Below are 27438 nucleotides of genomic sequence, written 5' to 3'. Positions count from 1 at the left end.
TTATTTACTATTTTTGCAGTGAATAACTAAGATCAATTTTGTGATTTGTTTGAATTCCAACAAATGCAAAAGTTTTATTTTAAAATTAATTATACGGATAAGAAATCTCGGAAGTCCGAACTGAGTTCGTGGATCGGTGGAGGCGGAATAGAATAGGGGTTGAAAAGCTTAACCTAAATATCATCATACATGACAAAGCATGTCTAAATCAGCTTTGTACCCCATGAATGACACAAAAAAAGAAACATAAAGTTAAACAGTGTTGTGAGATTTAGCTTTCAGTGCTTCGATAACTGCCGAAAAATCCTCGTCGCTGAGGCCGTATGATTTAGCAACCTTGTACAGTTCATTTGCCGCGGCTGCGATAGGAGTGGACTGGGAAACAGATTCTGCTAATCCCAGAGCAAGTCTAAGGTCCTGTGTCACCGTTAGTTTCTGTTATAACAGGAATTGATAACGGTCTCTCGAAAATGTCGCTTACTCGGTAAGTTACAAACCTTCTGTTGATGCTTTAAGGGAAAGGCTGTGGGATATTGGGATTTAACCATTGGTGGACCTTTGACTGAGAACATTGGTGCACTAATGGCACCCTGTGAAACCACCTACAATACCACAAGATGATGTAAAAAAAAAATGACAATCAGTCATCCGATCAATTCATGCATTTGGGTTTCAGGGAATACCTCGACTAGAACATTCGGGTCGAGTCCTACTTTCTTACTAAGAAGTATGCCTTCAGAAAATGATGCCATCATACTAAAAGTTGCAACAGAAAAGCATTATCATCATACTAGTCACCACAAGCATCAGGGAAAAAAGACTAAAGGTTAAAAAAATAACGATGCAAAACCTTCCCATAATCATGTTAACGACAAGTTTCATAGCAGCTCCATTTCCGACCTCCCCGAGGTAAAATCTTGACTGAGGAAGAAACACATATATTAAAAATCACTTGCAACTCTTAATTCGACAACAGGAGTTCTGAAATACCGTGTAATGAATGTGTGTGCCTGAGAAGGAAGACAATTACCTTGCCCATTATGTCCAAGAGTGAAGCAACTGAATCATATAAAGCTCTGTCACCTGAAAGATAAAGCCATGGTCTCAGTGATTGATTAAAAAGATTATATTCTGAACATGGTTAACCAGTTATATAACATTCAAACATCAAAATTTGCAAATATTTTAGTATTTCTAGTTGCATTGTTGGGATTCCTTTCATATTGGATTAATCATCATATATGGCGTGCTAAAAGATGAAGCAAAACATTTTACCCGCGGTCAGGAATATCAGTTGTCCATCTTCCGCGGGCTTTTTCGAACCTGAAACCGGAGCCTGAAAAGGAAGCAAATGAAACTTACTTAACATACATTCTAACATTATCACAGTACTGAACCACACTCAATTTATTTGTGGTGGGAATGAGTTGCAAGCATTTTAGAAAATGACAAGCCTGACTGCAAATTTTACCTCCAGAAATGATGCCCCGGTTGCTTTGATATGTCCACTGATTAATTTAGCAGTGGCAACATCAACGGTTGAAACATCTACATAGCTGTTAATGCCAATGCAATTTCTTATGTTATCAATTCAAGTCTGGGAACCTTTCAACTAACAAAACGAAGTAGGCGGTGAAACTATATCAACAGTTAAAAGGCTTGACAGAAAATGCTGTCAAATGTGAACATGAGAGAAATGTTACCCTTTTCCCGGACCCATTCCACTCACGGCTCCGTTCTTCCCACAGGCAACATCAATCTAGTACAGAGCAACAATGAGTTCCCAGTTCTTAATAATAGCTCAAGCAAAACAAATATAACAATGTAATTTATAACAGTAACATACGCACTGCACTTTCAGGATCGGCAAGCATGGAAAATGTGACATCACAGTTTGCAGCTACTTCCTCCGGAGAGGATCCATGTCTGCACCCCAAAAAAACACATCTTATTCAGTAATTTAAAGATTAAATCTGGTTATCTTGAAAGCTCTAGTCAAAAACAACATCGATAACAACGCAAACTTCGAAGAAAGAGCTAGATCACCAGAAGAAAAATATAAGAATAGACATAGATTGCCACTGTATGCACTAAGGAAATATAAAGAGGTTATCTTGCAAGGGAAGTGACTGACCCTCTAAGCACATCTACCAACAATGATATGTTGAATTAACTCGGTATTAGCTCATATTATATAAAAAGATTCGTCAATATGTCATGACGAAGAGAGAAAACGTTAGAGGAGTTCCTTAACATCATCGGCATGATAATGCCATGAAAAACTAATTTCACAGCATGCATATCCGAAACTCACTTTGCACCAAGGCTGATGAGAGGATCACATTTGCTCTTCGTTCTATTCCATACTGTCACATCACATCTGCAACATACACATCAGAAGATTAAGCTCTACACACATCAACTTTAGATTAGGATCATGGTCCATGCTTAAGAAATGGAAATTACGAAGTTCAATCATTTTTCCACTCAAATTGATGCTAAAGGCTTTATGTCAAGGAAAGAGAGAACACGATCACAAGGGAATAAAACATAGGATTCATCATCCGCTGTTGTGAACGAACGCATCATCTTTTAAGACCAGAATTTCATTTCAGTTTGATGGTTCTATCAGTACTGATTAAGAAGAGAAACCAAGTCATACCCAGCTTTTATGAGATTCTGTGCCATTGGTGATCCCATAATTCCAAGACCCAGAAAACCAACTCGGCCTGTAAATTTATCTGTTACATTTAGCATAATCCCTATAAGAGTTAGATAAGCAATTAGTGGCAGTTGTACTTTATACAGATAAAAATTTAGTGAGAAATTGATAGTCCTTTGGACCTGAATCCAACACAAATCTCCAGAGGCTCAAGAATTGATATATAAGAAAACCATTATCACATCCATGAATTTCAATTTCCAAATAATTCCTCTCAAGGTTTTTACTTTTCCTTGTAGCAAAGACACCACTTTTTTCAATTCATCTTTATAAGAAATCTATAGCACTTATGGAGAAGGGCAATTCAACATATTCATAAAAAGAATTGAGCTTTTTTCAATTTCAAAGAAAAAGAAGAACAAAAAGCTACCAAATAAGAAAGAAAACAAATTATACAAAAACACACATTAAAACAGGTAAAGGAATACCTTGGGATGACGCATCAGTGGCCTGAGAAGAGTAAACCTTGAAAGAAAGAGAAAACAAAGGCTTTGAAGTAAAAGAAGAAATGGGTTTAGCTCTGAAGTTGATGGGAATACGAGGGCAGAAGGTTGAGCACAATGCCATGGCTGTTGAAGATAAGTTGTCGATGTTGTTGGTGGGCTTAGCCTTAGATAAGAAAGTGAAAGGCATGCAGCCCCTTGTTAAAACTCTTGGGAAATGTAAAATGTTATGCAAAGCTCACATTTCAATGCAATGGTGTGCTTTTGTTTGCAAGTGTTCGGATAAACCGATAAATAATTAGAGATCAGCTTACCATTGCTTTCTGAGAACAAATTAGAGATATTCCAATTCTATTAACTGAAATTTTCATATTAAATATTTCCTCTTTATATATGACTTTATGATTTATATTCATAAATATAATATCGATTTAATAGAAAACGACAATGGCTGACAGAAAAACAAAATTTTATCTAAAGTTCTTACAGTGGGTAAAATTTCAATCTGATAATTCTGAAAATCATGTTTCTTTCTCTTTTGTGGTTACAAGAGATTTTATTTATTCAGACTTTTATAAACAAACCCAGATTCTGCTCGAACCCGAATTCAGTACGGAAGAAAACATTACTTTTGAAGTTTTATGATTTAGAACACCCAATAATATGAATCAATATCGTAATAAAAAAAATTAAATAATTTCTTAAACATAATATGGCATGAAAAGGAGATGTAGGTACATGGCCATCGTGCCTGCAATGGCATAATAAGTCACTTCCATCTGAATTGCATTGATCAACTCTGTTAAACGCTAATCTTCATATTAAACAATGGTGTAATATTTTCTAGTTCTGTATAATCTACATTAAAACCAACCCTTCTAATTCATTATCTTCATCTGAATGCAGATGTTTTGAGCTATATAATTAGCTTTTAACTCGAACCAAAACTCCTTAGATCAACTAAAGCCAGACAACTTTGATGCAATATATAAAGATTTCGGCGATGGAATAAGCTGATGATCAGATCTCGAAAGATGGGAGTTTGCTGCTAGCTGAGGGCTGAACTTCAGCTGAAAACATGGCGTGTAAATCAGCTTTGTCGTTCTATACGATCTAATAGCTTTTCACGGGAGAGCCTGTAAAACTTGAAGTTATGACAATGATTTTGCTGCAGAAACTAAAGAAACATAATTCGAATATACATACTACAAAAAGTGGGGCTTCTCAGTCGAGTTGGCTAAAGAAATGCTGTCATCAGTTTGAGCTTAATCTTGGTTTCCCATTTTTCTGCCTGCGAGGAACATTCGAAGAAGAAAGGTGAATAGTAAGTGGTGTACACAAAATTTAGAAACCATGAGTTAAAAGAGGAGCAACCTACCAAAACGAATCCTTCTTTTCCTGAGCTAATAACTCTTCGAAAGAGATGTCAGTGAATTCAGAATCTGTGTCTTCAATTGGCTCGCAGGACTTGCGCTTCGACTCTATGCAAGTACAAACTTCTAGCATCTGGGAAACAGAGAGTCATTACTCATTAGAACCACAACAATGTCTGTTCTAATTGCAATAAGAGAGAAAACGACATTATAAATAGCTGTTTAAGTTGCAATGGAAAGGGTAAAGAAGAAACTTCCATGAAACACAACATCATGTTCCTAGGTTTACTAATAATAATTGCCGAAAGAAGAGTGATGAAGAAAAAAAAAATTTATTCGCAATTAAGTTCTATCTTTCCTCGAAAATTATGACTGACAACAGAATTAACAAAATTAACAATAAACAAACTATTTGAATACAGGTTTGAATTGTACCTTCTTATAGGCCGGTGATAATTTAAGTTGCTGTTGGAGCCAGTTATAGACAAATGCATCCTCTTCTAATCTCTTTTGCTCCATTTCTAGCTTGCATATCTAAACACGCAAATCCATCCATTATCAGAGGATATTCAAATTAATGATAACGTCCGCTTCATGCCAGAAGCATAAGTTCACCTCATATGATTGCTCACCTGCTGCCTTAGGCGATCAAATGATGATCGGTCTGCTTTGAAGAGTAGAGCCCTTGTTATTGTAAACTTTCGTTTAATCACCTCAGACCTGCAGTACAGTCATAGCAGGGAAATCAAATAGGAAAACCAGCATTGAAAGAACAGATTAATGGTGGGAACTTGAGGCAAAGAATATAGGAACCAATGCGATATCAAAATTTAAAAACCGGGAAAAAACAGGAAAAAATGTTTACGTTTAAAGGTGTGAAAAAAGAAAGAGAAATCAATTCTATATTATGAGAACAAACAGAACAAAAGTAGTTAAGGACTTAGAAGGAAGAAAAAAGGCGGGGTTACATAGATCAAAAGCAAGCAGCATGCTTTTCTAAAAACAAGAACCACAACGGTAAAAGCAAAACAATTGAAAAGTCAACACAAACATCTGGATTTGTAAAACATGACAATAGTTATGAACTTACTTCTGCTGCAGCTCATTCCTAGCCTCTATCAAGCAATTAGCAAAGTCTCCTACCTGCATAAGGGAGGATAGTCTGTTACAAACGTGGCATACTAAAACTACTAGTAATTCCATAATTAGGTACCCGGGAAAAAAAGGTTAGGGAGATAAAATGAAGAAACTGAGCCTAAAATTTTCTAGGGGAATTTATTTATATTTTATCCAGGTGTAAAGCTTACTATTCCTCATTGACATTGGCCAACTGAATCTTGCTTTAGCTAAAAGTGCATCAGAAAAACTCAATAACAAAAATAAAATAGCTCTATATTCCCACCATGTATCAGTTGTACATTTCAAACCGATTTGCAAGTTACAAAATTAATATATTTACTTTCATATGTAGCTGGAAAAGTTGTATAGATTAAATAAAATCAAAATCTTCTGGTTGTCTCCTGATAGTTTCTAGAGCAAATAATACTCATTTGGCCAATAAAATTTCGAGTCTGTTAATGATTCCATGACAAGGTTTGCACAAGCAAGTGAAAGCTCTGCCTCTCGAATCCCTATAGTACATGATCTACCAGTGAGAACTTGGATCCATAAACTTCACCAAAATCCTTAAGTTTTTCTTAATAAATCCAAAGGGAACTTAACTAACCTCATAATTTATATTTATATTATGCAACAGAAATATTAAAACTTCACTATGATCACCATGTACAAGCAACTTTCTTTGAGACCATATCTTTTAAAGTACATTCATGGGATTAACTCATCCTTGACCTAGAAGTACATGGAATAAGTGAGAATCTACCTTCTCCAACTCTCCACACAAACTAATTGAGAATCTAGTTCTTTTTTCGCAACCAGAAAAATGTAGGAATATCAACCTGAATATCTGTAACTCAATCAAAAGCTATTTTCATATCTAAACCAAACGAACTTTAAGCCAGTGGTATAAAGGACAGGAATATCAACCAGATAGTTTGAGGACCGGCTTAACTAACAGTTACAATAAAACACTTGTTTGCAAGTTATGTCGAAATGTGACTAGATTTCCTCCAATGATTTTGCAACTTGATTCAGACAAAAGTTACCAGATTCTCTTTCCCCCTCTGCTCTTTCTTCATAACATCTTGTTGCAGAAAAGAAATAACACAAACTAATAAACAATTCCAAATTAGATGGACGTACCTCCCAAGCAAAGGAAAGGAATTTGAACTTTAAACTTTAAATTATTGCTTGAAATGAGAACAAATTTGACCAAATTATTCCCCAGATAGCCTAAAGATAAGTTAAAGAACTAAAAAAAGCACTTAAAGATGTCTTAAAACTAGAAGCAACAATATGACTTTATTTAGTTTTAAGATAAGCCGTTCATTTAAGCAACATTCAAAAGGAATAGTCTTGAAAACTAAAATTAGTACAAACTACAAAAGATTAAGCTTTATTATCAGTTGCTAAATAAATTAACAGATTAAAAATCAAAATCTTAAGAGAAATGAAAAAAGAAAGAACCAACCTGAGCCAATGTTAATCCTTTGTTTTCATGGCACTTAACAAGCTGATCATACTGTTGCTTGATCTTCCTCTGTGTTGCACTACTCGTTGATGTAAAAGGGTACAAGCAAACAAGATCCGGCTTGACCCGACCCCCACGAACCGATTCTTCCATCTTCTTATCGTCCTCGGAAAAGCTACACCTTTCTTCACCATTTTCGTCATCGCTTTTGGAATTCAATCTCTTCTTCTTCCCTCTTTTCTTCTTTTTCTTCTTCGTCCTCTGTTCCTCACCACCCGATTCACACGGCTCCCCATCTAGACCCGACCCGAATTGACCGGCATCCCCTTTATGTTGGTTTTCCCCGGCAAATAAACCAGCCCATTTTACAGAATCGGAAGGCATGATCTCAAGACGAAGCGAATGGGGCAAATGGGTCGATTCGTTTTCGCGGGCTGGTGATTTTGAATCGTTCAAAAGGACAGATTCATTATGGGAGTTCCCCTCCTCTTCTTGTACTTGTAGTTGTTGTTGGTTATGGAGTTTCTTGCAGTGGAAAGAAAATAATAAGAATATGAAAGAGAGGAAGAAAGAGAGGAGGAAGAAGAATAAAAACATTGGGAAAGGATGGGTGCAAAGCAAACTAAAAACAGAAGGGAATGAAAATTTATATAATTTCCTGTAAAACAGGGAAACTATCGATGATGAAGAAGAAGCTTTGAAGGTTTAGCCGCTATTAAAACGCGTCATCACGACACACAGATATACACAGAAATTGAGAGAAAAGGGAGATAAAGTGCTTGATGTTTGGTCACAGAGAGGCTTTTATTCCTTCCTATGACAACTTCTATAATACATAAAAGCTAGTGTTTTTTTTCTATATAGTAATAAATCCCAAAAAATAATGATATAAGTAAATAATAATATTTTTAATTATATAATGAATTTAATTATTACAAAAATAATCCCAAAGACGATAATTTTATCTAAATAATAACATTTTTAATTATATAAGTAAATTATATTTAAAATAATAATAATTACAGAAACATTCATTTATTTTCTAACATTCCAGGTCACGTAAGATAAAGATTTATCCTACATAACATTGAATCTTAGAAAATGATATTTTTCTATTTTAACTACAAAATATATATTTTTAAAAAATATTTAAATTTAAATTTTTTATTCTTTCAAATAATTTATACTATTTTAATGAATTAATATTTTTTCTTCTCTTATAATGGATTCTTTTGTTTCATAAGCTTGGTTCATAATTAGTATTTACATAATTTGTGTTTAAATAATTAATATTTAAATGATTAATAATAAAACAATACATGTTTATTAATATATAAACTTATGATTTGGTAAATACTTGAAATAATTATGTTATTTGAATAGAAAAAAAAATTTTACATTAGGTTTATTGATATTAAAATTTACAATAAAAGCAAAAAAAATCTAAACCACAAATGACATCTATATGAACTAATTTCTCAGTACGATCGATGCCGATTATATATTGAATTTCTTCATATTAAACGATATTTAACAAGATTAACATCATCATCATTAATGGTTTAATCGACATCATTGTGCGCTAGTAGGACAGACTGATACATTGACGCGTCTGAGTCGTACGATGATAGATGATGGTATGAGAAGAATATCAATAATCTTAACGTTGAATAAAATCGATAAAAATTTAAAGAATGAGATCAATGAATAAGATATCAATAATTGGATTGGATAATGCGGTCAATGTGTGGAATTAAAAGCTGATGTAAGGAAGTACAATTAAATAAATAGTTAAAGATTATGTCTCATTGATCATAATGGTTTAAGTTATTAACATTATAGTTTAGTTTGGTGAGATGAAATATTAAATATATTTTGTAAAAATAAAATTTTAAATATTAATATAGTGAATAAAATAAATTAAATTAAGTGAATTGTTTTTATAATAAATATTTATAGTATATGATTTAGATTATTGATTAATAAATTTATTTAGCGATAGTTAATTTAAACAAAATGAGAACAAGTAAATTGGATTGAGAGATCAATTCATAATAGACATTTATAATATTCGATCTAAATTAATTTATTAATAAATTTAATATAATTAATAAAAAATTATTAGCCGTCCGATTGGGTTATCGTCATGAAAACTATAAAGTCAAGTCTTTGCAGATTCCACACGTAAGTATTACTGTTACTAGTATTATCATTTTGTTTTGTTTCAAAATGAAATACTGATAAACTATAGCTTCAGTCACTGGAATTTGGATGTGCTTTTGCTTTTGTCATTCAACTATAAAACAAATTCAATTTAGACATTAAACTTTTCAAAATCATTTTTTAATCATTGGATCATTAAAACATTAACGAACATGTGATTATACTTTTCCTTGTTTTAGTAAATGTTAAACTCCTTTTATCATCACTCATTATTGGTCGTTATTTACGATAAAGTTAGTATCAAAACATTCACATTTCTTTCTTATTTATTTTCTTCGATTTGATTTTTTTTACAAAATTCAATCGAAATCGACAAAAATGCATCCAAAACTTTGACTGTTTTATGTTATGGTCTTCATCAACATTTGTCCGATGAGACAATTTCAAGATATATTATTCATCTTCTCAGAATAATGCTTCTTGCCATTCGAATTTACAAATAAAAATGGTAGGATTTTATGTTGAATTTTGTAGATTTTAAAGATGTTTAGAGAAAATCTAAATTGATAGAGTAAAAAGATGATGAGATGAGTTTATCGATATTTAGAGTGATCGTAAAATATGTTAAAAAATAATAATTTCAACTGTAATTGAAAATGAAGGAAAAATTCAAAGTTCGGTGAAGAAAATGAAGAGGAGAGAAAAAAATTACCATGTCAGATAAAACGAATAAGATTTTTTTTTGCCTTCTACATCACCACACATCAACGAAAAATACCACATCGTATGATTTTTAATAATTGTAAGGCTTTGATGACTTTAAAACAATTAAAATTTTAGTATTATGATTAAAAAAATTAGTTAATGACAAAAACAAAAACACTATCAAAATTCAATGATTAATAATGTAATTTACTCATAAAATAAATAAGGTCGAAAATGAATATTTTAGAAGAGAAATTTCATGATAAAAAACTCAAGTATGTGCAAAAAGTTTGAAGGGACTGCAATAATTCTTTTTAAAAGAAAGGCAAAATTCTTTAAATAATATGATGGAAAAAAATTAATTCATTTAAGTTATAGAAATAATTTTTAGAAATAGAGTATTTGTTATAGTAAAAGTAAAGAAAGACACAATGTCTTTTCCGTGTTATGGAAATTAATTCATTTAAATAATATGATGAAAAAAAATTAATTTATTTAAGTTGTTATGGAAAGGAAATTATTTTTTGAGATAGAGTGCTTGTTATATTAAAAGTAGATAAACGTATAAACTATACGTCTTTAGAAAAACTCCTAAAAAACACAATGTCTTTTCCGTGTTGCATGTAATCAAAATGTAAAGTTTAGCAGAGTAATAAACTAAAAGACGTCAATAGTAAACTAAAAATCGTTATATGCTTCAGACGTCTTCTTAAAGACGTCAGATAACTCGCGCGCTTCTTAGTATTACTATTCGATAATTTTTTATTAATATACCAAAAATTTATTTTTATTTTAATGAGTTAAGCACCGACATCATGTGAGCGTGTTGGATGCATTAATCAAGATTGTCACCTCATGTGATGGATGATTAAAAGCAAAACAGAAAATGCGAGTTCTTCAACTTGATGAAAATCTCATTCTCAGATTCCCATTTATTGAAGAAGAAGGAAGCCACAGTTGTAATAAAATATAAAAGGAATCGCATCAGAGTTCATGAAAGCCATGACTTTATCATCTTCTCAAGCTGTTCTTACCACAAAGCAATGCAAATACTGCTTCCCAGGAAGTACAAATGTAGATTACAACATACAATTCAATACACTTAATACTAGTACAAACCAGAGGATTTCTTGTTACTAAAACTTCGCACATGTACTCGGTATACTATCGTCTCGATGTGCAGCTTCCGTCGCTTCTTCGGTTTTGTGTATCATGTGGGAACAAGCATTTGTGTATGTACATAAAGAGTTTATTTTGCGGAGTCATTTCACAATCTAATGAGCTTTTCTCCAAGGGGTGTGTTGTTCATTTGTACAACTTCACCTGGACAAAGCCGAAACAAATGGTTGCGATCTTGGAGTGTGGACTTAGAGAAGATGATTGTTTATTTCGTGCATTTCTGATGTGTTTGGTTAGCTGCAAACGACCTCCACAGAGAGTTTCTTCATGACACTAGGACACGGGTCTCCTCCGAACATCTCGGGTGCTACGGTCACCGTGCAGAAGTTCTGCCCAACACATAGCTAAAAGCACAAAGAGAGGACAATGTTCATGAAGCAATGAAACAAAAAGGAAAGAGTGTTCATGTCATTGGTTTATTAATTATAAAAAAGAAGACGAAATAATTTAAGTACCATACCCTGTTAAATGCATCATAAGAGTGGTGCGCGTGGCAGCTTCCTTCACGGTAGCTTCCGCAGACACCTTCCGGAGTTCCGAAGCTGGCAAACTTTACCACCGAGATTTTCTGCCCAGCATCGCACTCTAAGTGCACTTTTGGCCTTAGGGGCTTGTTCACTTTACCAGAAGCTTGCATAAGATAATTCATTAAATTCGGTTGCCATTCATAGATATCAGCACAGACACTGTCGGTTTCTCGGCGTACCAAAGAAATTCCATTTGGATCTCCACCCAATTCCTCAAACACAACCAACAAATTCCCTGTTGGATTGAACCACGAACGAGGAACATGATACCTATATTAAATGAGCAACCATAAGTCAGTTTATCGAAAACTACTTGATTTTCGGAGAAACTGCAAAGCAGATTAGTTTGTTCTAATTACCATCGTTGAGAAGCCTCTCCACAATTAGTTCCACATTTCTTCTCATTAAATGTTCCTGCATAATTACAGACACCACAATTTCCAGAAGCTTTATATGCAGGCCAGTGGCGTCCGACACTCTTTCCATTTATCCAAATCTGGCCTTTGCCCATGCTACTCATATCTAAAGCCAATGGAGAATTTCCAGCTGGAGCATTGAAAGTTGTCTGCAGAATTTGAGTGTCAACAAAAGCAGACTAAACGATGCATGCGGACTCATTCGGTTTTGTTTTGAGATACTTACTTTGTACCACGTAAGTGGCTGCCTTCGTGTGACAAACGACCTCTGTGTCCACTCCACCGATGAACTACCACTTACGGAATGAAGATTCAAGGCCTCTCCTCTAAGTCCAATCTGCAAGGGGATAAATAACCAATCAACTGATTAGCACATCAGGATAACCGGAGAATAAAAACTAATGACAAGTAAAAGACCTTGTAAGACCATTTCTGCCAAGAGAGATCTTTCCTTCCCTCATTGAGACCGTTCAATGTAACCGGGCCAAGAACACCAGCATTCCATGTCTCAAAATGTGGACCAACATTCTGCATCGAAGCCACAAAATCAGTAACTCGTAAACAATATCCACCAGCATTAAGCTGTGAGCTGAGTGGGAGAATGTACCGGGAGCCCAACAGCAATGCTTAGAAGTGAAATTTTATTGATACCAGCTCTCAAATTAACACCTTGGCTGAATGTTAGTTTGGGGAATTCTAGACTTCCATATGAACTTCCTGAAAAATATAATAAATGGAAAGAATAAATATCAGGGGACAAGATACTAACTGTACTTAAGTAGTTTTAACCTACATTAAGAAGTCTAAAAGATAAAGCGAAAACAGCTAAAATTTCGTATGTATATGATCTTTGTCGACTTTTAGTGAACTTTCTTCAAATGGTCTAAAAAAAACAACAATCCCACCTGATAGTTGACCATTGACAAAGACATGTAAAGCATGACCAGCTGATAAGACGGTAAGAACAGGAGATTTTCCATTCCTAAAAAATCCTTCATTGGAGTCGATCTTAACACTGCAATGGAAACAACACACAAAGAACATCAGAATTTAGAAAGTCGAATTACCGGCAATGAGGAGAAGAGTTCAATAGTCTCATTCTATAATGCTTTGTGATGACTGAATTTAGTAAAGACAGATTATGCAAAATCAAAATGAGGTATTGATATTGATTACTTACCCTGTTGTGTACCACAAATAGTCGGTTGCATCTCTAGATGCATTTATCTGCTCCAACAACCCGACCATTGTGAATGAACTGTCGGCATCAGATGCGGTCCCTTCAGTGTATGCCTGCCAAGAGAATCCCCCGTGCATGGGAACGGGAACCATTTTCTTCCGCGCAACTTGGGCTCCAACCTATGAGGAAATATTCTTATAAATGTTAAAATCTGAATAAAACCGTAAACCGGAATAAAACTGATTTCAAGTTCATCAAATCTTTTATTCTCACCCTTGCAGTGTTATACACAGTGTTCCTGCAGTCAGGAAGAATGCTGATAGACCAAGGAGGTAGGTTGTAGTGCTTGTTCTGAAAGGAAACTGTTGCATAAGCTCTCGGGTTGTAATTTGCAAGGAAGGCAGCACAACCTCCAGCCTTAAATTTGAATACATGAGCCTGCATGTTTCAAATGGCATTTATAGTACGTTACACCTACAAACGAATTCAGAGTAGGATTAAGGTTCTTCGAAATACGAGTCATATTGAACCTCTTGAAAGTTTCCAAGTCGTATCACGGTCGGATCTCCATTTACTAAAGCTTGTTCACAAAGCTTTATAGCTCTATGCAAATCTTTCAAATGGCCCCACTTGGGTTGCCTCTTTAGTCCTGCATTAAGAGAAGTGTTTCTCCTTCAAAACAATCTCAAGGAACTAAGCCTAACGATTTACTAACAAAACTCCATATGAATTCTAGAAAGCATAGAACAGATAGCCAATGGAAACGAGATGATGCATAGCCAACTTAAAAAATGCACCATTAACACTTTTTGCATACCGTATTCATCAAGAGGAGCATCATAATCATAGCTAGTAGCAATAAAAGGACCCCCCGCAGTTCGGCCAAAATTTGTTCCTCCATGATACTGATAACACAAAAAGCAGCTTATAAGACTCACTCTTCCGGTGATTGAACTTGGTAAATGGGGAAAAAATTTGTTACCATATAATAATTAATGAACGATCCTCCTTTTTGTATAAACCTTGCAACTGAAAATGCCAAGTCCTCAGCAGGTCTGTAAGGAACTGCCCCTCCAAACTCCGTATACCTACACCGTAAAATAAAAAGAAATCAGATAGGAGACATTTTCAACATTAAATTGCATGGACGAACCACAGAAGATAATCTCTCGGAAAGGCAGACTTGAGCTTACCAGCCTGTCCAGGCTTCAGTCCACATCTTTGGTTTGTATGCCTTGTTAGGAGAAAAGTAATCACAGTAGAAACCATTGCAGGTGTTTATCTGTTGGAAGAAAACAAAAGTTGATCAAATGAACACCTCACCATGCACGGAATACATGATAAGACCACCTTATTCTGGTAACCAAAAAGTTCGATCAAACATCTATTCCTCATGCTTCGACGCAATTGGATATCAACTTAGAAATACCCTACTGCTTTGACATCTCGAAGCATTGAAAAATGATGTATTTTTCACCAACACCACAGCCTATGTATGCTCAAATGTGTGCAATAATAATCGGTGAACGGAACACAGCCATCAATATATGACTACGAAAACCGAAAGTCCAAAAAGAATAAATAATGACACTTTAACAGACAGGATTATGAAAGAGAAAAGTTGAGCCATGTGCAATGAGAGATGATAATTCATTTCAACCATGACCAACAAGTAAACAACACACTGGTCACTAGCAACCCCACTAAAGAAGATTGAACATAGTATGATATCCATTAAGACTGAACACGGAATATGACAAGAAAATGTTTTAAAAAAGATAAAATGTACAGCATACTTACAATAGGGTCCGGTGCATCATCTTGCTTGCACATGACCCAGGGGACACCAGTACCTAGTCCCAAAGCCATTTTAGCTGCCCAATAACTATAAGCTTTACCAGGTGCACCGAGTTCGTATTCCATGGGCCCATATTCATTCTCAATCTGTCAAAAGCAAACATTATAAAGGGCAATATTTCTTAGTTCATCATTGTATTCCAATGGACTGACAATTAAACCAAGAGTAGTTTCCAGATCAAAGATTTTCTCCCAATTTGCCTACCTGAGATAGAATAATAGGACCCCCTTGAGACTCAAACAACCTTTCAGCTTTCATAATATCCACAATCTTTTTTGTGAATCTTTGCATTTGAGCCTTCAACGTAGCAATTTAGTAAGTAAATTAAAAGATTCAGTTAGAAATTAAATAAAAAAAATACATTGGAACTCTGGATGAAGGGATGGAAATTGGCTAACCTTGAAAGGTCCATTGTTCGTTCTGAAACTGATACCGGGAACATACTTCAGCCAAACAGGAAAACCCCTGAAATAAATAAATAAATAAAAGTCATTGCTTGAACTGCACTTTATCTTGAAATTCTTTATATTTATTTTTAAAAAATGATATTTTTAGCATCACCCAAAGTTCCACTCAGCACAGACATAAGGACCAATCCTCAGATGAACATAGAGGCCTGCTTGTTTCACCAGCTTAATAAATTTGACCAAATCATAGTTGCCTCCGAAGTAATACTACAATAACCAAAATTAGAAGAAAATTCAGAATTTTTTTATTTCATTACCAAAAACAAAAGCTTTAAAACATTTAAAAAAGTGTTTTTACTCATTACATTGCCAGGTGCAGGTTCATGGCCATTCCAAAAAACATATGTCTGAATCACATCTAGCCCTCCTTCTTTAGCCTTCTGTATAAGATCTGGCCACATCTGCCAAAAAAACATAATAGATTAACAGAATAATACTCAGGCATGCAAATGTGCATACAGAAAGGAGGAAACTTTAAAGGCATCCAGATGATGAAACTTTAAATGCAAGAAGTACATTTTGGAGAAAATAAAAAATAAAAGGAGTTTACCTCAGGAGAGCTTCTCGGGTAGTGAATGGATCCAGAAAGAAGGATCCTTCTTTGGCCATTAATGGTGATAGCTTTATGATCATAGGAAACGGTAGCAGAAACTGAACAAATCCAGGAAGATAAAAGAACAACCAATAAAGCATTCAGCATCACAGGAAGCTTGGAGTTGGAATCCATGGCCATGGCCAAAAAAGAATAGAACTTTAAAAAATGATCAAATGACACTCCTGTTTACACACAAAAGCAATACCCCTTTTTTCCTGATTCTTTTTCTTGTACACTTTATTCTCGAAAAAAAAAAAGCTGAAAAACCTAACACACTACTACAAATGTGTCGCTACTAGCTCTTTTTACTTTGCCAGAAGAAAAATGAAAAAGGTTTGATTTTTTTTGCACAGAGTGAAGGTGGTTTGCAGCTGCATTTAAACACTGAAGAACCGGGGATTGAAAATGAAATGTGGGGACCCTTTTGGGGCCTCTCTCTCTCTCTCAGTGGCTTCACTTTTTGTAAACTCGACGCAGGAAGCATCGTTTGCATTCCATTGAAGGCCTTAAAAAATTCTTCTTTTCCCTCTTATTTATCTCACCCTCCATTTTCTTTTCATAGTATTAAAAAAATGTGGTAAAGGTAAAGATGTGTTTGGCTGTACGTGTAAAACAAAAACCTGCTATCGTTTCCTTCTACACCATTTTCTTTTTAAAACACAAAGATTCTTTACACAATCCCGATGATAGTGGGTTCTTAATTGATGGAATTATGGAAGCTTATCTTCTGTTGTTTTCTTTCACCTCATTTCCACTCGACGTCATCGCGCGTGGGAAATTACAAGTTGTGTGAAATACAGGGTGAGGGTGAGGGTGAGGGTGAGGGTAAGGGTAAGGGTAAGGGTAAGGGTAAGGGTAAGGGCAGGCAGATGTCACTATAGACTATAGTTAGAGCCTAGGGGTGAGCAATTGATTTTTTAAATTAATTTTAAAAAATAAATTAATTTATTTTTAGGGTAAAATACATGTTTAGTTATAGACTATAGTTAGAGCCTAGGGGTGAGCAATTGATTTTTTAAATTAATTTATTTTTAGGATAAAATACATGTTTAGTATCTCAACTATTATTTTGTTTTATTTTGATTATCCAACTATTTTTTTCAAAAACATACCTAATGGTATGTTTTTATTTCATTTTGGTCACATATTATTAAAAAATTAATAGAATTACTGATGTGATATTTTTAATTTTCAATGACAAAATAGTATTATCTTATGGTGACACGTCAACATTATCGTTTACTTTACAACGGTAAGTGATCAAAATAAAACTAAAACAAAATATCATGTATGATTTTGAAGACAAATGATAGTTAGATGATCAAATAAAACAAAAGTGACAATTAAGATACTAAACATATAAATTATCCTCTCTTTTTTATCGAAATTGATCTCATCAAAGTGTTGTAATTTTAATCGATAAAATATATAAATATAAAATATTTTAAAGATTTAATGATATATAAACTATTATTGTAAAATATGTAATATTTTAATATAATAGAATATCAGAATCCCAGTTGCGACCACTCACCAGTCTGTTAAATCTGCCATTGAACCTAAGTACTTTTATACTTAATTATATTATCGTTTATAATTTTTATCTTACTCGATAATTGTTTAAGTGTTACATTTACGTAGATCATATGATATTTTCTTAAAAAAAATGTACATGACATAAAAATATAAAATCATATTATTTTCTAAATTTTGGTGATGTAATTAAGAAGAAAAACAAATTCCACTATAATTTACCCATATTTGTCCTTACGAATCTTATATTTGTTTACATATAACAAGAGAGTTTACTAGCGTTTTTTAAATTAAATAAGATTGGTTAAATTGTTTTCGTGTTTAATTCCATACGTGAAAATAAAGTTATATGTTCTATTTATTTAACTTCTATCTTTTAAATATTACAATTGATGAAATATTAACTTAATTTATGAAATTAAATAATTCTATTGTCTGTCCAACGAATAATTATCTATATAATATTAATTTTAAAATAAATTCTCCAACCCCACATTTTCATATAAAATAGTTGCTAACACTCATAAATTCACATGTATATAAAAGTGAGCACGTAACTATCTTAAAATATTATTAATAGTGGGCCCAAGCAAAGTATAGTATTTAGGAGATTGGAGGGGTTAGGTGTGAATGTGATTTGCTTAATGAAAACTAGAGTTAGAAGTGGTAATTTCCTTAGGATTGTTAATTCTTTGGCTGTTGATTGGGATTTTGCCAACAATTATGAATATTCTGAGGGTGGTAGGCTTTGGATACTGTGGGAAAAAAGCCTTTCATTCTCTGTGCTTAAGGGATGTGATCAGGCCCTTTCTGTTGTAGGTGATGTGGTTGGTGAAAAAGTTGTTGTTACTGCTGTTTATGGGAGTAACAATAGTCAGACCAGGAGAGGTTTATGGGAGCATTTAAGGTATCTGGAAGTTGATATTGGTTCTGCCTCTTGGTTGATTGGGGGGGATTTCAACACTTTTATCAGTGCTGAAGATAGTTCAGATTTTGATGTTTTGGGGTTGTATAGTACCTCTGATATGGTGGAATTCAATGATTGTCTGATGGATTTAGAAATTCATGATCATCCATTCACAGGTCCACTTTTTACCTGGTCTAACAAGCAAGAAAGTAATTTATTGGCTAGGAAGTTGGATAGAGTTTTAATTAACTCTCAATGGCTGATAGAGTTTCCTGACTCAGCTGTGGAATTTAAAGCTCAAGGGCCTTCTGATCATTGCCTAGGGACTGTTTGGACTCAGAAAAGTGCTCAGGTGAACAAGCCTAAGCCATTCAAGTTTTTTAATTGTTGGACTGCTAATGAGGATTTCTTGAGGGTTGTTAAAGACTCTTGGCAAGGACACTGTGTGGGGGACCCTATATTGATTTTGTTTACTAAGCTGGAATGTTTGAAACCACTATTAAAAAACCTCAATAGAAGTTCATTCTCTGATATTGTTGGCAGAGTAGTTGCTAAGAGAGCCGAGCTTGAAGCTATTCAAATTCATAACCTTGATCAGGTAGACCAAAAAGGTTGGATGAGGAAAATAAGATCCATGCATAATTATTATCCCTTGAAATTGCAGAATCTGGTTTTTTCAAGCAGAGAGCTAAAGTCCATTGGCTATAGGAGGGGGAATTGAACACTAAGTTTTTTCATCAGAGAGTGGAATTGAACAAGAAAAGAAACATTATCAAAGTAATTAAAGATGATAGAGGGATATATCATGAAACTTTTGAGGATATGGCAGCTGAGTTGGAAATTTTTTTCAAAAGCCTTATAGGTACTGCTGATCCTATAGTGAAGAGATGTCCTACTGACTGGTTAAAGTCTGTTCTAAATTACTCTTTACCTATTGGGGCTGAGGATATCCTAGTTAGAGTGATTACTGATGCTGAAATCAAAGATGCACTGTTCAGGCAGGGGGAAAATAAGAGCCTTGGACCTGATGGCTATGCCTCGTGGTTCTTCAAGATCACTTGGGATATAGTTAGCAATGATTTTATAGGGGTTGTAAGGTGCTTCTTCCAATCTTCATCCCTTTTACCTGCTTTTAATGCCACCTCCATTGTCTTAGTGCCTAAATCCCCTAATGCATGTATGCCCAAGGAATTTAGGCCCATTTCTTGTTGTTCTATGATTTATAAGACAATCACTAGGATCCTGGTCACTAGATTAGCTTTGTTCTTTCCTGGTATGATTTCCCCTAATCAATCAGCATTTGTTAAGGGTAGTAACATTGCTGACAATACCTTATTGGCTCAGGAAGTAGTTAGGGGATATTCTAGGAAGAACCTTTCTCCTAGATGCACAATTAAGATTGACTTGCAGAAGGCTTTTGATTCAATCTGTTGGGACTTCTTGATGAATGTTCTTGAAGCTTTGGGGCTGCTTGAGGTGTTTTGTGGTTGGATAAAAGCTTGTATTACTACCCCCAGATTCTCTATTTCTTTGAATGGTAGTTTGGTGGGGTATTTTAAAGGGGCTAGGGGGTTAGGCAGGGTGATCCCCTTTCCCCTTATCTTTTTATGATTGTGAAGAATGCACTTTCCTCACTGCTGGATGCTACTGCCAGGATTAATGTGTTTAGATTCCATCCAAAATGCAAAAAAAAAAAATCCCCTCACTCACCTCTGTTTTGTTGATGACCTCCTTTTGTTATGTCATGGATCATTGGATTCTGTGATGGGGGTGATTAGTATCTTGGATAAGTTCTATGAGATTTCTGGCCTTAGATTGAATGCTATGAAGACTGAATTATTTACTTGTGGGATATCAGAATATAAAGTTGAGCTGATTCAGAGAGCCACTGGTTTTAGGATTGGTTAGCTTCCTGTTAAATACCTTGGGGTGACCTTGGTCACACGTAAGCTCACTAGCAAGGACTGCTCGGCCTTGCTGGTGAAAATTAAGGACAAAATTGATAAGTGGTCCAGCAGGAAACTCAGTTATGGGTGTAGGCTTCAGCTTGTAAAATCTGTCGTGTTCAGCTTGTTTTGTTATTATAGTAGACAATTAATACTGCCTAAGGGTGTCATTAGGGATGTTGAGAAGCTTTGTATGAGGTTATTTTGGAGAGGCAGTGACACCTCTGCTAAGGGTGCTAGAGTGAGCTGGAACCAGGTGTACTCACCTCAATCTGAGGGAGGATTGGGCTTAAGGAAGCTTGCTGACTGGAGTAAAGCATGTTGTCTAATGTTTATTAAGTGTATCCTTGCGGGGGAATAGTCACTGTGGATTGCTTGGATTAAGAGCTACTGTTTTAAGTATGTTGATTATTGGTATGTGGTTAGTAAACCTCATTTCAGCTGGATTCTCAGCAAGTTGATTAAGCTGAGGGAGGAGGCTGGGCGTTTATTTAGGCATTTGGCTAGCTTATCTCAGGTCAATGGCAGGTGGATATGGGATAGTGTCCGCGAAAGAAGTGACAAGGTTGCATGACATAGACTCATATGGTTTCCTGCTCATATCCCCAAGTTTTCTCTTGTGGCTTGGATGGTTCTGCTCGACAGGCTTCCTACTAAGGACATATTAGGCAGGTTTGGAATTGTGGTTAACAACAATTTATGTGTGTTATGTGGGGTAGGTCAAGAATCTCGCAACCATCTATTCCTTGAATGCCCCTTTGCGTCTGAGATATGGTGTGTTGTTTTGCTTGACTGTGAATTGAAGCATCAGGTGCTGGGATACTGGGATGATGAGATTCGTTGGATGGTTCTGCACTTTAAGGGAAAATCCCTCTTAGTTCATATACTCAAGCTTGCTTGGACCGGGTTTGTTTACTCTATTTGGGAGGAACGAAATCACAGGAGTTTTAGAGGAGTGTTTCGTTCAGTTGATTCTATTATAAATAGTATTAGAGAGGTGGTTCATATTAAATTGTATGGGGTTACATTAATAGTGTCGATGATGTAAATAGGCGTCTGTGCCAAAATTAGGGGCTGATATAGTGTTTGTTAATGTTTCTTGTAGCAGCTGTGCTGCTTTCTTTTGATGAATAAACTTCACTTATCGAAAAAAATAGTATTAATATATATATGTATTCTAAAATTTTATTTTTGGCCAACTCATTTAAAAAATTTATGTTATTAACATATATTTGCTCACCTTAAAAAATGTTTACAATCCCCGTACAATTTTTTTTAACATAATTCTTGAAAATCTCATTTAGGGGATTTATTTGGAGGAGCTAATTACCTAATCCAACCTAACCTTTCATGATAAAAGTAATAATTAATTAATTAAGATATTTTATTTAAATTTATTATGATATAGATTCAATAATATTTTTGGATGTTCATCAAATTAGTTAATATCGTATCAGTAGGTGTGTCATTTTTTTTACTAGAACTGATATATATATATATATATATATATATATATATATATCAATATCGATTTATTTCACAATGTTTTTTTTTAAAATGGCGTATACTGTATTTTTCAACTAAAATAATTTTTTAAAAAGAAATATAACATTAACTTTTTAAGAATGAATTATATGCCAAATAGGAATAAATAAAAGAGAGGGAATTTTGGAGGCCATACGAATTGTATAAATCTTTAAAGTTATGGATGAGTTTGCCCCACGCATATTTCAATTATCTTCAGTCTCTTGTTCTGGTGGGTCAATTTCAGTTCATTTAAACACTGATTTGATATTTGTGTGGGCCAAAAAGTGTCCATATGTAGGCCAAAAAGTGTCCATATGTAGACCTTTAAATATCGTGGGAGTATAAATAAATATATTTGATCGATTTATTAATTTTTTTGTATTTTTTTAGATCATGATTTTATAATTTATTAGGAGAAGTTCTCTTTATTTCTTTAGAGTTTTTTTTCTCCCCTCTAAGTATGATTAAAATTAGATTCTAAAATTCGGGTATTTTTTATAAATTTAAATATCATTTTAGACACTTAATTATATCCTATCAAAAAATATGGTTGTTCAAGGTTTTTCTTTTTACTTTCAATTTGATCACCCAATTTTCTTGTCATATATTAAAGTCTATTAAAAATATGTGACACATACTGCTTTTAACAATATTTTTAAATAGGTTAAAGTCTATTAAAGATTTTGTGATGCAATATATGTATAGAAATAATGATGTATCAGTTTATCGCATTAAATATTTTCTAAAAAAAATTATTTGGTATTCTTTTATTTCTAAATAAAAATTTAGATCACCGTAATCTCGTGACATCAAAAGTAACTAACAATAATTTTTTGTGTTGATTGGGATGCAATCAAATCGAACCAAATGCATGTGCATCTGAATGTGCATTAGCGTCAATGTCATAGTGGTTAAGGTCAAGGACTTTAACCATCCAAGAACCCCACAAGAAACATGTCCTTTCCCACAGCTCCAAGCTTTTTTACAATGGTTGGTTGAGCCCCAAAGCGATGAATGCACCTTTGGAAACGAAAAGGGTCCAATACCCTTCCCTTTTACGCCTTGAACCACCAAATGGGTCCATTCCCATTTGCAAGAGAAACGGAGGGTTCTAATACAATGGCTTTCACTATCATTAGCCGGATGGTTTCCTTCATCTTCACTTAAAAAGAACAAAGTGATTAGTGAAAGTTTGAAACAAACAGAGGTAACTGCTACATATTATTAATTAATAATATTACTTACATTTAATTGGAAGACCAAGATAATTACATATTCAGTGATGGACTCAAAAGGTGTTGAGGTACTATCGTACCTCCTGAAAATTTTAAATTTTTATATAATTTAAATACTTCCTATTGATGACCTAATTTCTCGCCTCCTAAATTTTTATCATAACATAAAACCATACGTAAATCCCAAAACATATCTCTTTATCATCGTCGTTAAATTTGGATAACAACGCAGGGAAGAGGGGGCCTTTGTGTTATCTGTTTGTTAATGCCATTGTTCCTCAAATCCCATGCCTTATCTCTGACATTTTTGTTTGTGCTAAGGTTGTGTGAGGATGCAAATGGGGGGCTGCTGCTAACCAGAAATTCCCTCATTAACAGATCCTTTCCCTTATCTCTCTTTCTTTCTCTCCCTTTTTACGTACAACAAATTGGGCTGTTTGGCGCAAATTGAATTTGGATGGGCTAGAAATAGTTCAAGAACTGGACCCGCATAACTTTATTTGTGATCTTTTATAACTTCGAATAGAATTAAATATTTTAATTTTATGTTTAATTTAATAATATATTAATTTTAATATAAATTCATTGAAATTTTATCTAAATTAATTAAATACCAATATTGTAAAGTCTTTGATGGGAAAGGAATTTATTAAAACATAAGAGAAAATAAATAAATAAAGGGAAAAAAGAATTCTCAAAGTTAATACGTATATAATTGATTTAACATGTATTTGTATAAAAAATATTTATAAAAATGAAAAAATATATAATTATCATTCACGGTTTCTTAAAAGTAAAATTTTATATATTAATGGAAAGATATACATTATCTTTTACCTAAATTCGTCCTCACAATGTCAATTTTCCAAAAACAGATGAAGAGTCAAACACGACAACTGTATGTGTATGTGTATGTGTATGTGTATGTGTATGTGTATGTGTATGTGTATGTGTATGTGTATGTGTATGTGTATGTGTATGTGTATGTGTATGTGTATGTGTATGTGTATGTGTATGTGTATGTGTATGTGTATGTGTATGTGTATGTGTATGTGTATGTGTATGTGTATGTGTATGTGTATGTGTATGTGTATGTGTATGTGTATGTGTATGTGTATGTGTATGTGTATGTGTATGTGTATGTGTATGTGTATGTGTATGTGTATGTGTATGTGTATGTGTATGTGTATGTGTATGTGTATGTGTATGTGTATGTGTATGTGTATGTATATGTGTATGTGTATGTGTATGTGTATGTGTATGTGTATGTGTATGTGTATGTGTATGTGTATGTGTATGTGTATGTGTATGTGTATGTGTATGTGTATGTGTATGTGTATGTGTATGTGTATGTGTATGTGTATGTGTATGTGTATGTGTATATGTATGTGTATGTATGTGTATGTGTATGTGTATGTGTATGTGTATGTGTATGTGTATGTGTATGTGTATGTGTATGTGTATGTGTATGTGTATGTGTATGTGTATGTGTATGTGTATGTGTATGTGTATGTGTATGTGTATGTGTATGTGTATGTGTATGTGTATGTGTATGTGTATGTGTATGTGTATGTGTATGTGTATGTGTATGTGTATGTGTATGTGTATGTGTATATGCTACCAATTGATAGTCCTCAATGTTTTTTCTCTTATCCTATCGGTTCTCAAGACTTCGTCTTAATTAATTTGAATTAACATATATTATACACCTAATTTTAGAAGGTGGGTCTACTAAGAAGATTTTATGCATATACAAAAACTTAAACTTAAGATTACTTAAATAATATCAAGTTGTTTACCACTTGAACCCACGTTAATTTCCTCAATGTTTTGAAACAATGTATTATAAAAAAAATTTGTCACCTAATAATTAAGATTCTAACTTTGTACTATATATAAATGTATTTTGAATGATTTTTAATTTATTTATTATGTGAATTTGTTTAACGTATTTAATGATTAAAAGTGATATTATTCTTCTAGAGGTTTTGAAATTTGAGCAACTATGTTTGTATGGTATGTTGATCAGATATTACTTCAAATCATCTCATACTATTAAAAAAATATTTATTATGTATAATATATTATTTTTAATAAAGTATATAATAAAAAATTATATTTTTTTTAAAATAAGTCATTTAATTTAATTTTTATTATTTATTATAATTTAATTCTTTCACCTATATAAACCATGGCGAATGCACGTCTATGTTACTGTGATCACTTTTCCATCCTAAATTTCGAATTTTCTTTAAGTAATTATTTATTTTATTAATCATGCACACCCTAAAATTTTATTTATATCACGTATACAAAAAAATTGTGTGATTAATATATATGTGTCAATTTAAAAGTTATTCCCCAATCCACTAATATATATATAAAATACAAACCAACAAGACCAACTTACCTCAGTGGTTAAAGGAATCATTGTTGTTCTTAGAGATTATGAGTTCGAGTACCAGCGCTTGCAAGTATAATTTGAAAGTATATAGAACATATATTACTTTATAATAATCACCTTAACTTAATCTATCTATTTATATAATATAAACCTCTATTGCATTAAAAGTAGCATCATCCTTTTCTTTTCCTTTCTTTTTTCAAAGAAAATCCATTGTTTTCATTTATCCATATATTTTGTTACATTGACTTTATTTATTCATGGGCATATAGTATTCGTTTCATCGAGGTTTAAACATTAACGAAAGGGTAAATTTCATATCTAAAGTTGCAGCTGCCACCAACGACTCTACCACCTTCTTTTCCATCACAGCAACTCGGAAGTTCGCCGATTATGCCGTCGAGACACTTTTTACACTCACTCCTAGAAAGATCCCTCGTGCACTGAGTCAACCCGTAAAGCTTCTCCGATCCGTACAGCTCCTTCTCCCCGACGGCATACATTTTGGAATTGGCATAAGCTTGATTAGCCAACTCAGTGAGCAGCCCCTTGGTCTTCTCATTGAAGGCCTGGAGTTCACTCACGCTATTCAAGTTCCACATGTAGAACCTATTCCGGTTATCAATCTGGCCAAAGAACTCGACGTTCGAATACTTGAAAAGACAGTTATCGTACCAGATGATTCCACCTTTGTTGTAAGGACATCGCTTTCGTATCTCGCCGCCTGCTTCGACGACACAGGTTTTACAATCTTGGCTCGACACGTCGCCTCTGCAAAGTGCGAGGCCATACGCTTGGTTCGGGTATTTACCTATGGAACCGAGGCCGAACCCCGAGGGAGGAGCTTGAATGGAGAGATAGCCAGATAGCTTGTCTAAGTTGGATTCATAAGGATCATCGGCGGAGAAATTCCCCGTGTCTGAACAAAAATGGAAGAGAGGGCCAGCTCCCAAAGCTGTTTGCAGAACAAAAACAAGGCTTAGCAGATAAACAAAAGAGGGAATTGTTGAAGAAGACATTTTGTGATTTCTATAATATTTGATCTTATTTGTTTGAACGTTTAGGATCATGAAAGCTCGTATTTATAAGGAAAAGTTACCACGTTTGACGGAGCAGATTGATAGGTTTAATAGTAAGAGGGTGATATATATTTTCAGATTTTAGTGATGAATTAATTTAAAAAGGTGACGATAAATTTTCAAAGGAATAGGTCGCCATGCAATCAACATGGGACGTGGGAATGCATGGGGGAGGGGATGCATGGGACGTGGGAATGCATGGGGTGGGAATGCATGGGGTGGGAATGCATGGGGGAGGGGATGGTGCATTGGACGTGGGAAAACCTTCCTCTATGTGGTTGTTGTGTAACAAGTGCATAATGTCCACTGGAACGCCCATGTATTTTATCATCAACTTGATGAATTAATTTCAAGATATAAGGTTTTCCTATTATAACAGGTTGTTCAAAAGGGTCCCCCGTTCTTCCATCAAATATTAGGTAGGTCGCCATGGAGTCTCGGCGACCAAGGTACTGTAGCTGTAGTTTCATGCATGCGTTGCATCATAGCTCATAGCTCAGAGATTCCTGCACCCGTAGCTGTATGTGTTGCATCTATAGTTACGTTATTGCAGCGTTAATTTAGCTATGAAAAATTCAATGCTCAATAG

At 34.1% G+C, this 27438-nt stretch overlaps 5 protein-coding genes across 9 annotated transcripts; 1 reads left to right on the top strand and 4 right to left on the bottom strand.

Moving 5' to 3' along the window:
• Positions 1-64: 64 nt before the first annotated feature.
• Positions 65-3451, bottom strand: LOC120210262 (glyoxylate/succinic semialdehyde reductase 2, chloroplastic). Its single transcript, XM_039209026.1, has 12 exons — positions 3151-3451; positions 2663-2741; positions 2315-2380; positions 1851-1926; positions 1704-1759; positions 1472-1556; positions 1276-1336; positions 1031-1083; positions 851-921; positions 684-756; positions 498-602; positions 65-417 (listed from the first exon to the last, which is right to left on the bottom strand). The coding sequence occupies exons 1-12, from the start codon at positions 3353-3355 to the stop codon at positions 253-255; spliced, it is 1095 nt and encodes a 364-aa protein (XP_039064957.1). The 5' UTR covers positions 3356-3451; the 3' UTR covers positions 65-252.
• Positions 3452-4188: 737 nt separating this feature from the next.
• LOC120210265 lies at positions 4189-7880 on the bottom strand. 5 transcript variants are annotated; one of them, XR_005524492.1, is made up of 7 exons: positions 7129-7872; positions 5629-5681; positions 5171-5258; positions 4974-5072; positions 4808-4817; positions 4544-4671; positions 4189-4456 (listed from the first exon to the last, which is right to left on the bottom strand). XR_005524492.1 is itself a non-coding variant. In XM_039209028.1 (7 exons), the coding sequence occupies exons 1-6, from the start codon at positions 7723-7725 to the stop codon at positions 4420-4422; spliced, it is 1002 nt and encodes a 333-aa protein (XP_039064959.1). In that variant the 5' UTR covers positions 7726-7873; the 3' UTR covers positions 4189-4301; positions 4372-4419. The 5 variants fall into 5 exon arrangements, 4 of the variants coding, with proteins under 4 accessions (XP_039064959.1, XP_039064960.1, XP_039064958.1 ...); XM_039209028.1 differs by lacking the exon at positions 4808-4817 and having other exon boundaries at positions 4189-4301; positions 4372-4456; positions 7129-7873; XM_039209029.1 differs by lacking the exon at positions 4808-4817 and having other exon boundaries at positions 5629-5677; positions 7125-7880.
• Positions 7881-9923: 2043 nt separating this feature from the next.
• LOC120210259 (cysteine-rich repeat secretory protein 38-like) lies at positions 9924-26805 on the bottom strand. Its single transcript, XM_039209024.1, has 2 exons — positions 26014-26805; positions 9924-9935 (listed from the first exon to the last, which is right to left on the bottom strand). Exon 1 carries the CDS (start codon positions 26787-26789, stop codon positions 26061-26063), a length of 729 nt encoding a protein of 242 aa, XP_039064955.1. The 5' UTR covers positions 26790-26805; the 3' UTR covers positions 9924-9935; positions 26014-26060.
• On the bottom strand, positions 11285-16476 carry LOC120210258 (beta-galactosidase 1-like). The gene is made up of 19 exons (XM_039209023.1): positions 16174-16476; positions 15929-16024; positions 15718-15830; positions 15555-15621; positions 15361-15453; positions 15099-15242; positions 14492-14580; positions 14281-14386; positions 14116-14203; positions 13829-13947; positions 13572-13736; positions 13299-13477; positions 13024-13133; positions 12726-12835; positions 12536-12646; positions 12345-12455; positions 12062-12267; positions 11636-11972; positions 11285-11519 (listed from the first exon to the last, which is right to left on the bottom strand). Exons 1-19 carry the CDS (start codon positions 16354-16356, stop codon positions 11409-11411), a joined length of 2538 nt encoding a protein of 845 aa, XP_039064954.1. The 5' UTR covers positions 16357-16476; the 3' UTR covers positions 11285-11408.
• Positions 18396-21731, top strand: LOC120210236. Its single transcript, XM_039208999.1, has 6 exons — positions 18396-19256; positions 19367-20208; positions 20746-20934; positions 21046-21132; positions 21250-21510; positions 21713-21731. The coding sequence occupies exons 1-6, from the start codon at positions 18396-18398 to the stop codon at positions 21729-21731; spliced, it is 2259 nt and encodes a 752-aa protein (XP_039064930.1).
• Positions 26806-27438: the final 633 nt, after the last annotated feature.

This window comes from Hibiscus syriacus, unplaced genomic scaffold (genome assembly GCF_006381635.1).
Source record: "Hibiscus syriacus cultivar Baekdansim isolate YM2019G1 unplaced genomic scaffold, ASM638163v2 tig00109921_pilon, whole genome shotgun sequence".
NCBI classification, from domain to species: domain Eukaryota; kingdom Viridiplantae; phylum Streptophyta; class Magnoliopsida; order Malvales; family Malvaceae; genus Hibiscus; species Hibiscus syriacus.
The sequence above is the reverse complement of the archived record's forward strand: the minus strand, read 5'-3'. Positions and strand labels throughout refer to the sequence as shown.

Excerpts from the sequence above, each read along its gene's own strand:
- LOC120210265 (XM_039209029.1), bottom strand. The coding sequence starts at position 7,725 with ATGTTTTTATTCTTCTTCCTCCTCTCTTTCTTCCTCTCTTTCATATTC. Across the intron at positions 5,073-5,170 it reads TTGATCGCCTAAGGCAGCAG|ATATGCAAGCTAGAAATGGA; the intron begins GTGAGCAATCAT and ends TTGCGTGTTTAG. Across the intron at positions 4,457-4,543 it reads GAAAAGAAGGATTCGTTTTG|GCAGAAAAATGGGAAACCAA; the intron begins GTAGGTTGCTCC and ends TGTTCCTCGCAG.
- LOC120210236 (XM_039208999.1), top strand. The coding sequence starts at position 18,396 with ATGAAAACTAGAGTTAGAAGTGGTAATTTCCTTAGGATTGTTAATTCT. Across the intron at positions 19,257-19,366 it reads AAATTCATAACCTTGATCAG|GAGGGGGAATTGAACACTAA; the intron begins GTAGACCAAAAA and ends CATTGGCTATAG. Across the intron at positions 21,133-21,249 it reads TTATCTCAGGTCAATGGCAG|GCTTCCTACTAAGGACATAT; the intron begins GTGGATATGGGA and ends TCTGCTCGACAG.
- LOC120210258 (XM_039209023.1), bottom strand. The coding sequence starts at position 16,356 with ATGGCCATGGATTCCAACTCCAAGCTTCCTGTGATGCTGAATGCTTTA. Across the intron at positions 13,134-13,298 it reads TATTTGTGGTACACAACAGG|TGTTAAGATCGACTCCAATG; the intron begins GTAAGTAATCAA and ends TTTCCATTGCAG. Across the intron at positions 11,973-12,061 it reads GGAGAGGCTTCTCAACGATG|GTATCATGTTCCTCGTTCGT; the intron begins GTAATTAGAACA and ends CATTTAATATAG.
- LOC120210262 (XM_039209026.1), bottom strand. The coding sequence starts at position 3,355 with ATGCCTTTCACTTTCTTATCTAAGGCTAAGCCCACCAACAACATCGAC. Across the intron at positions 1,557-1,703 it reads GGAATGGGTCCGGGAAAAGG|CTATGTAGATGTTTCAACCG; the intron begins GTAACATTTCTC and ends TGGCATTAACAG. Across the intron at positions 922-1,030 it reads TCTTGGACATAATGGGCAAG|TCAAGATTTTACCTCGGGGA; the intron begins GTAATTGTCTTC and ends TTTCTTCCTCAG.
- LOC120210259 (XM_039209024.1), bottom strand. The coding sequence starts at position 26,789 with ATGTCTTCTTCAACAATTCCCTCTTTTGTTTATCTGCTAAGCCTTGTT.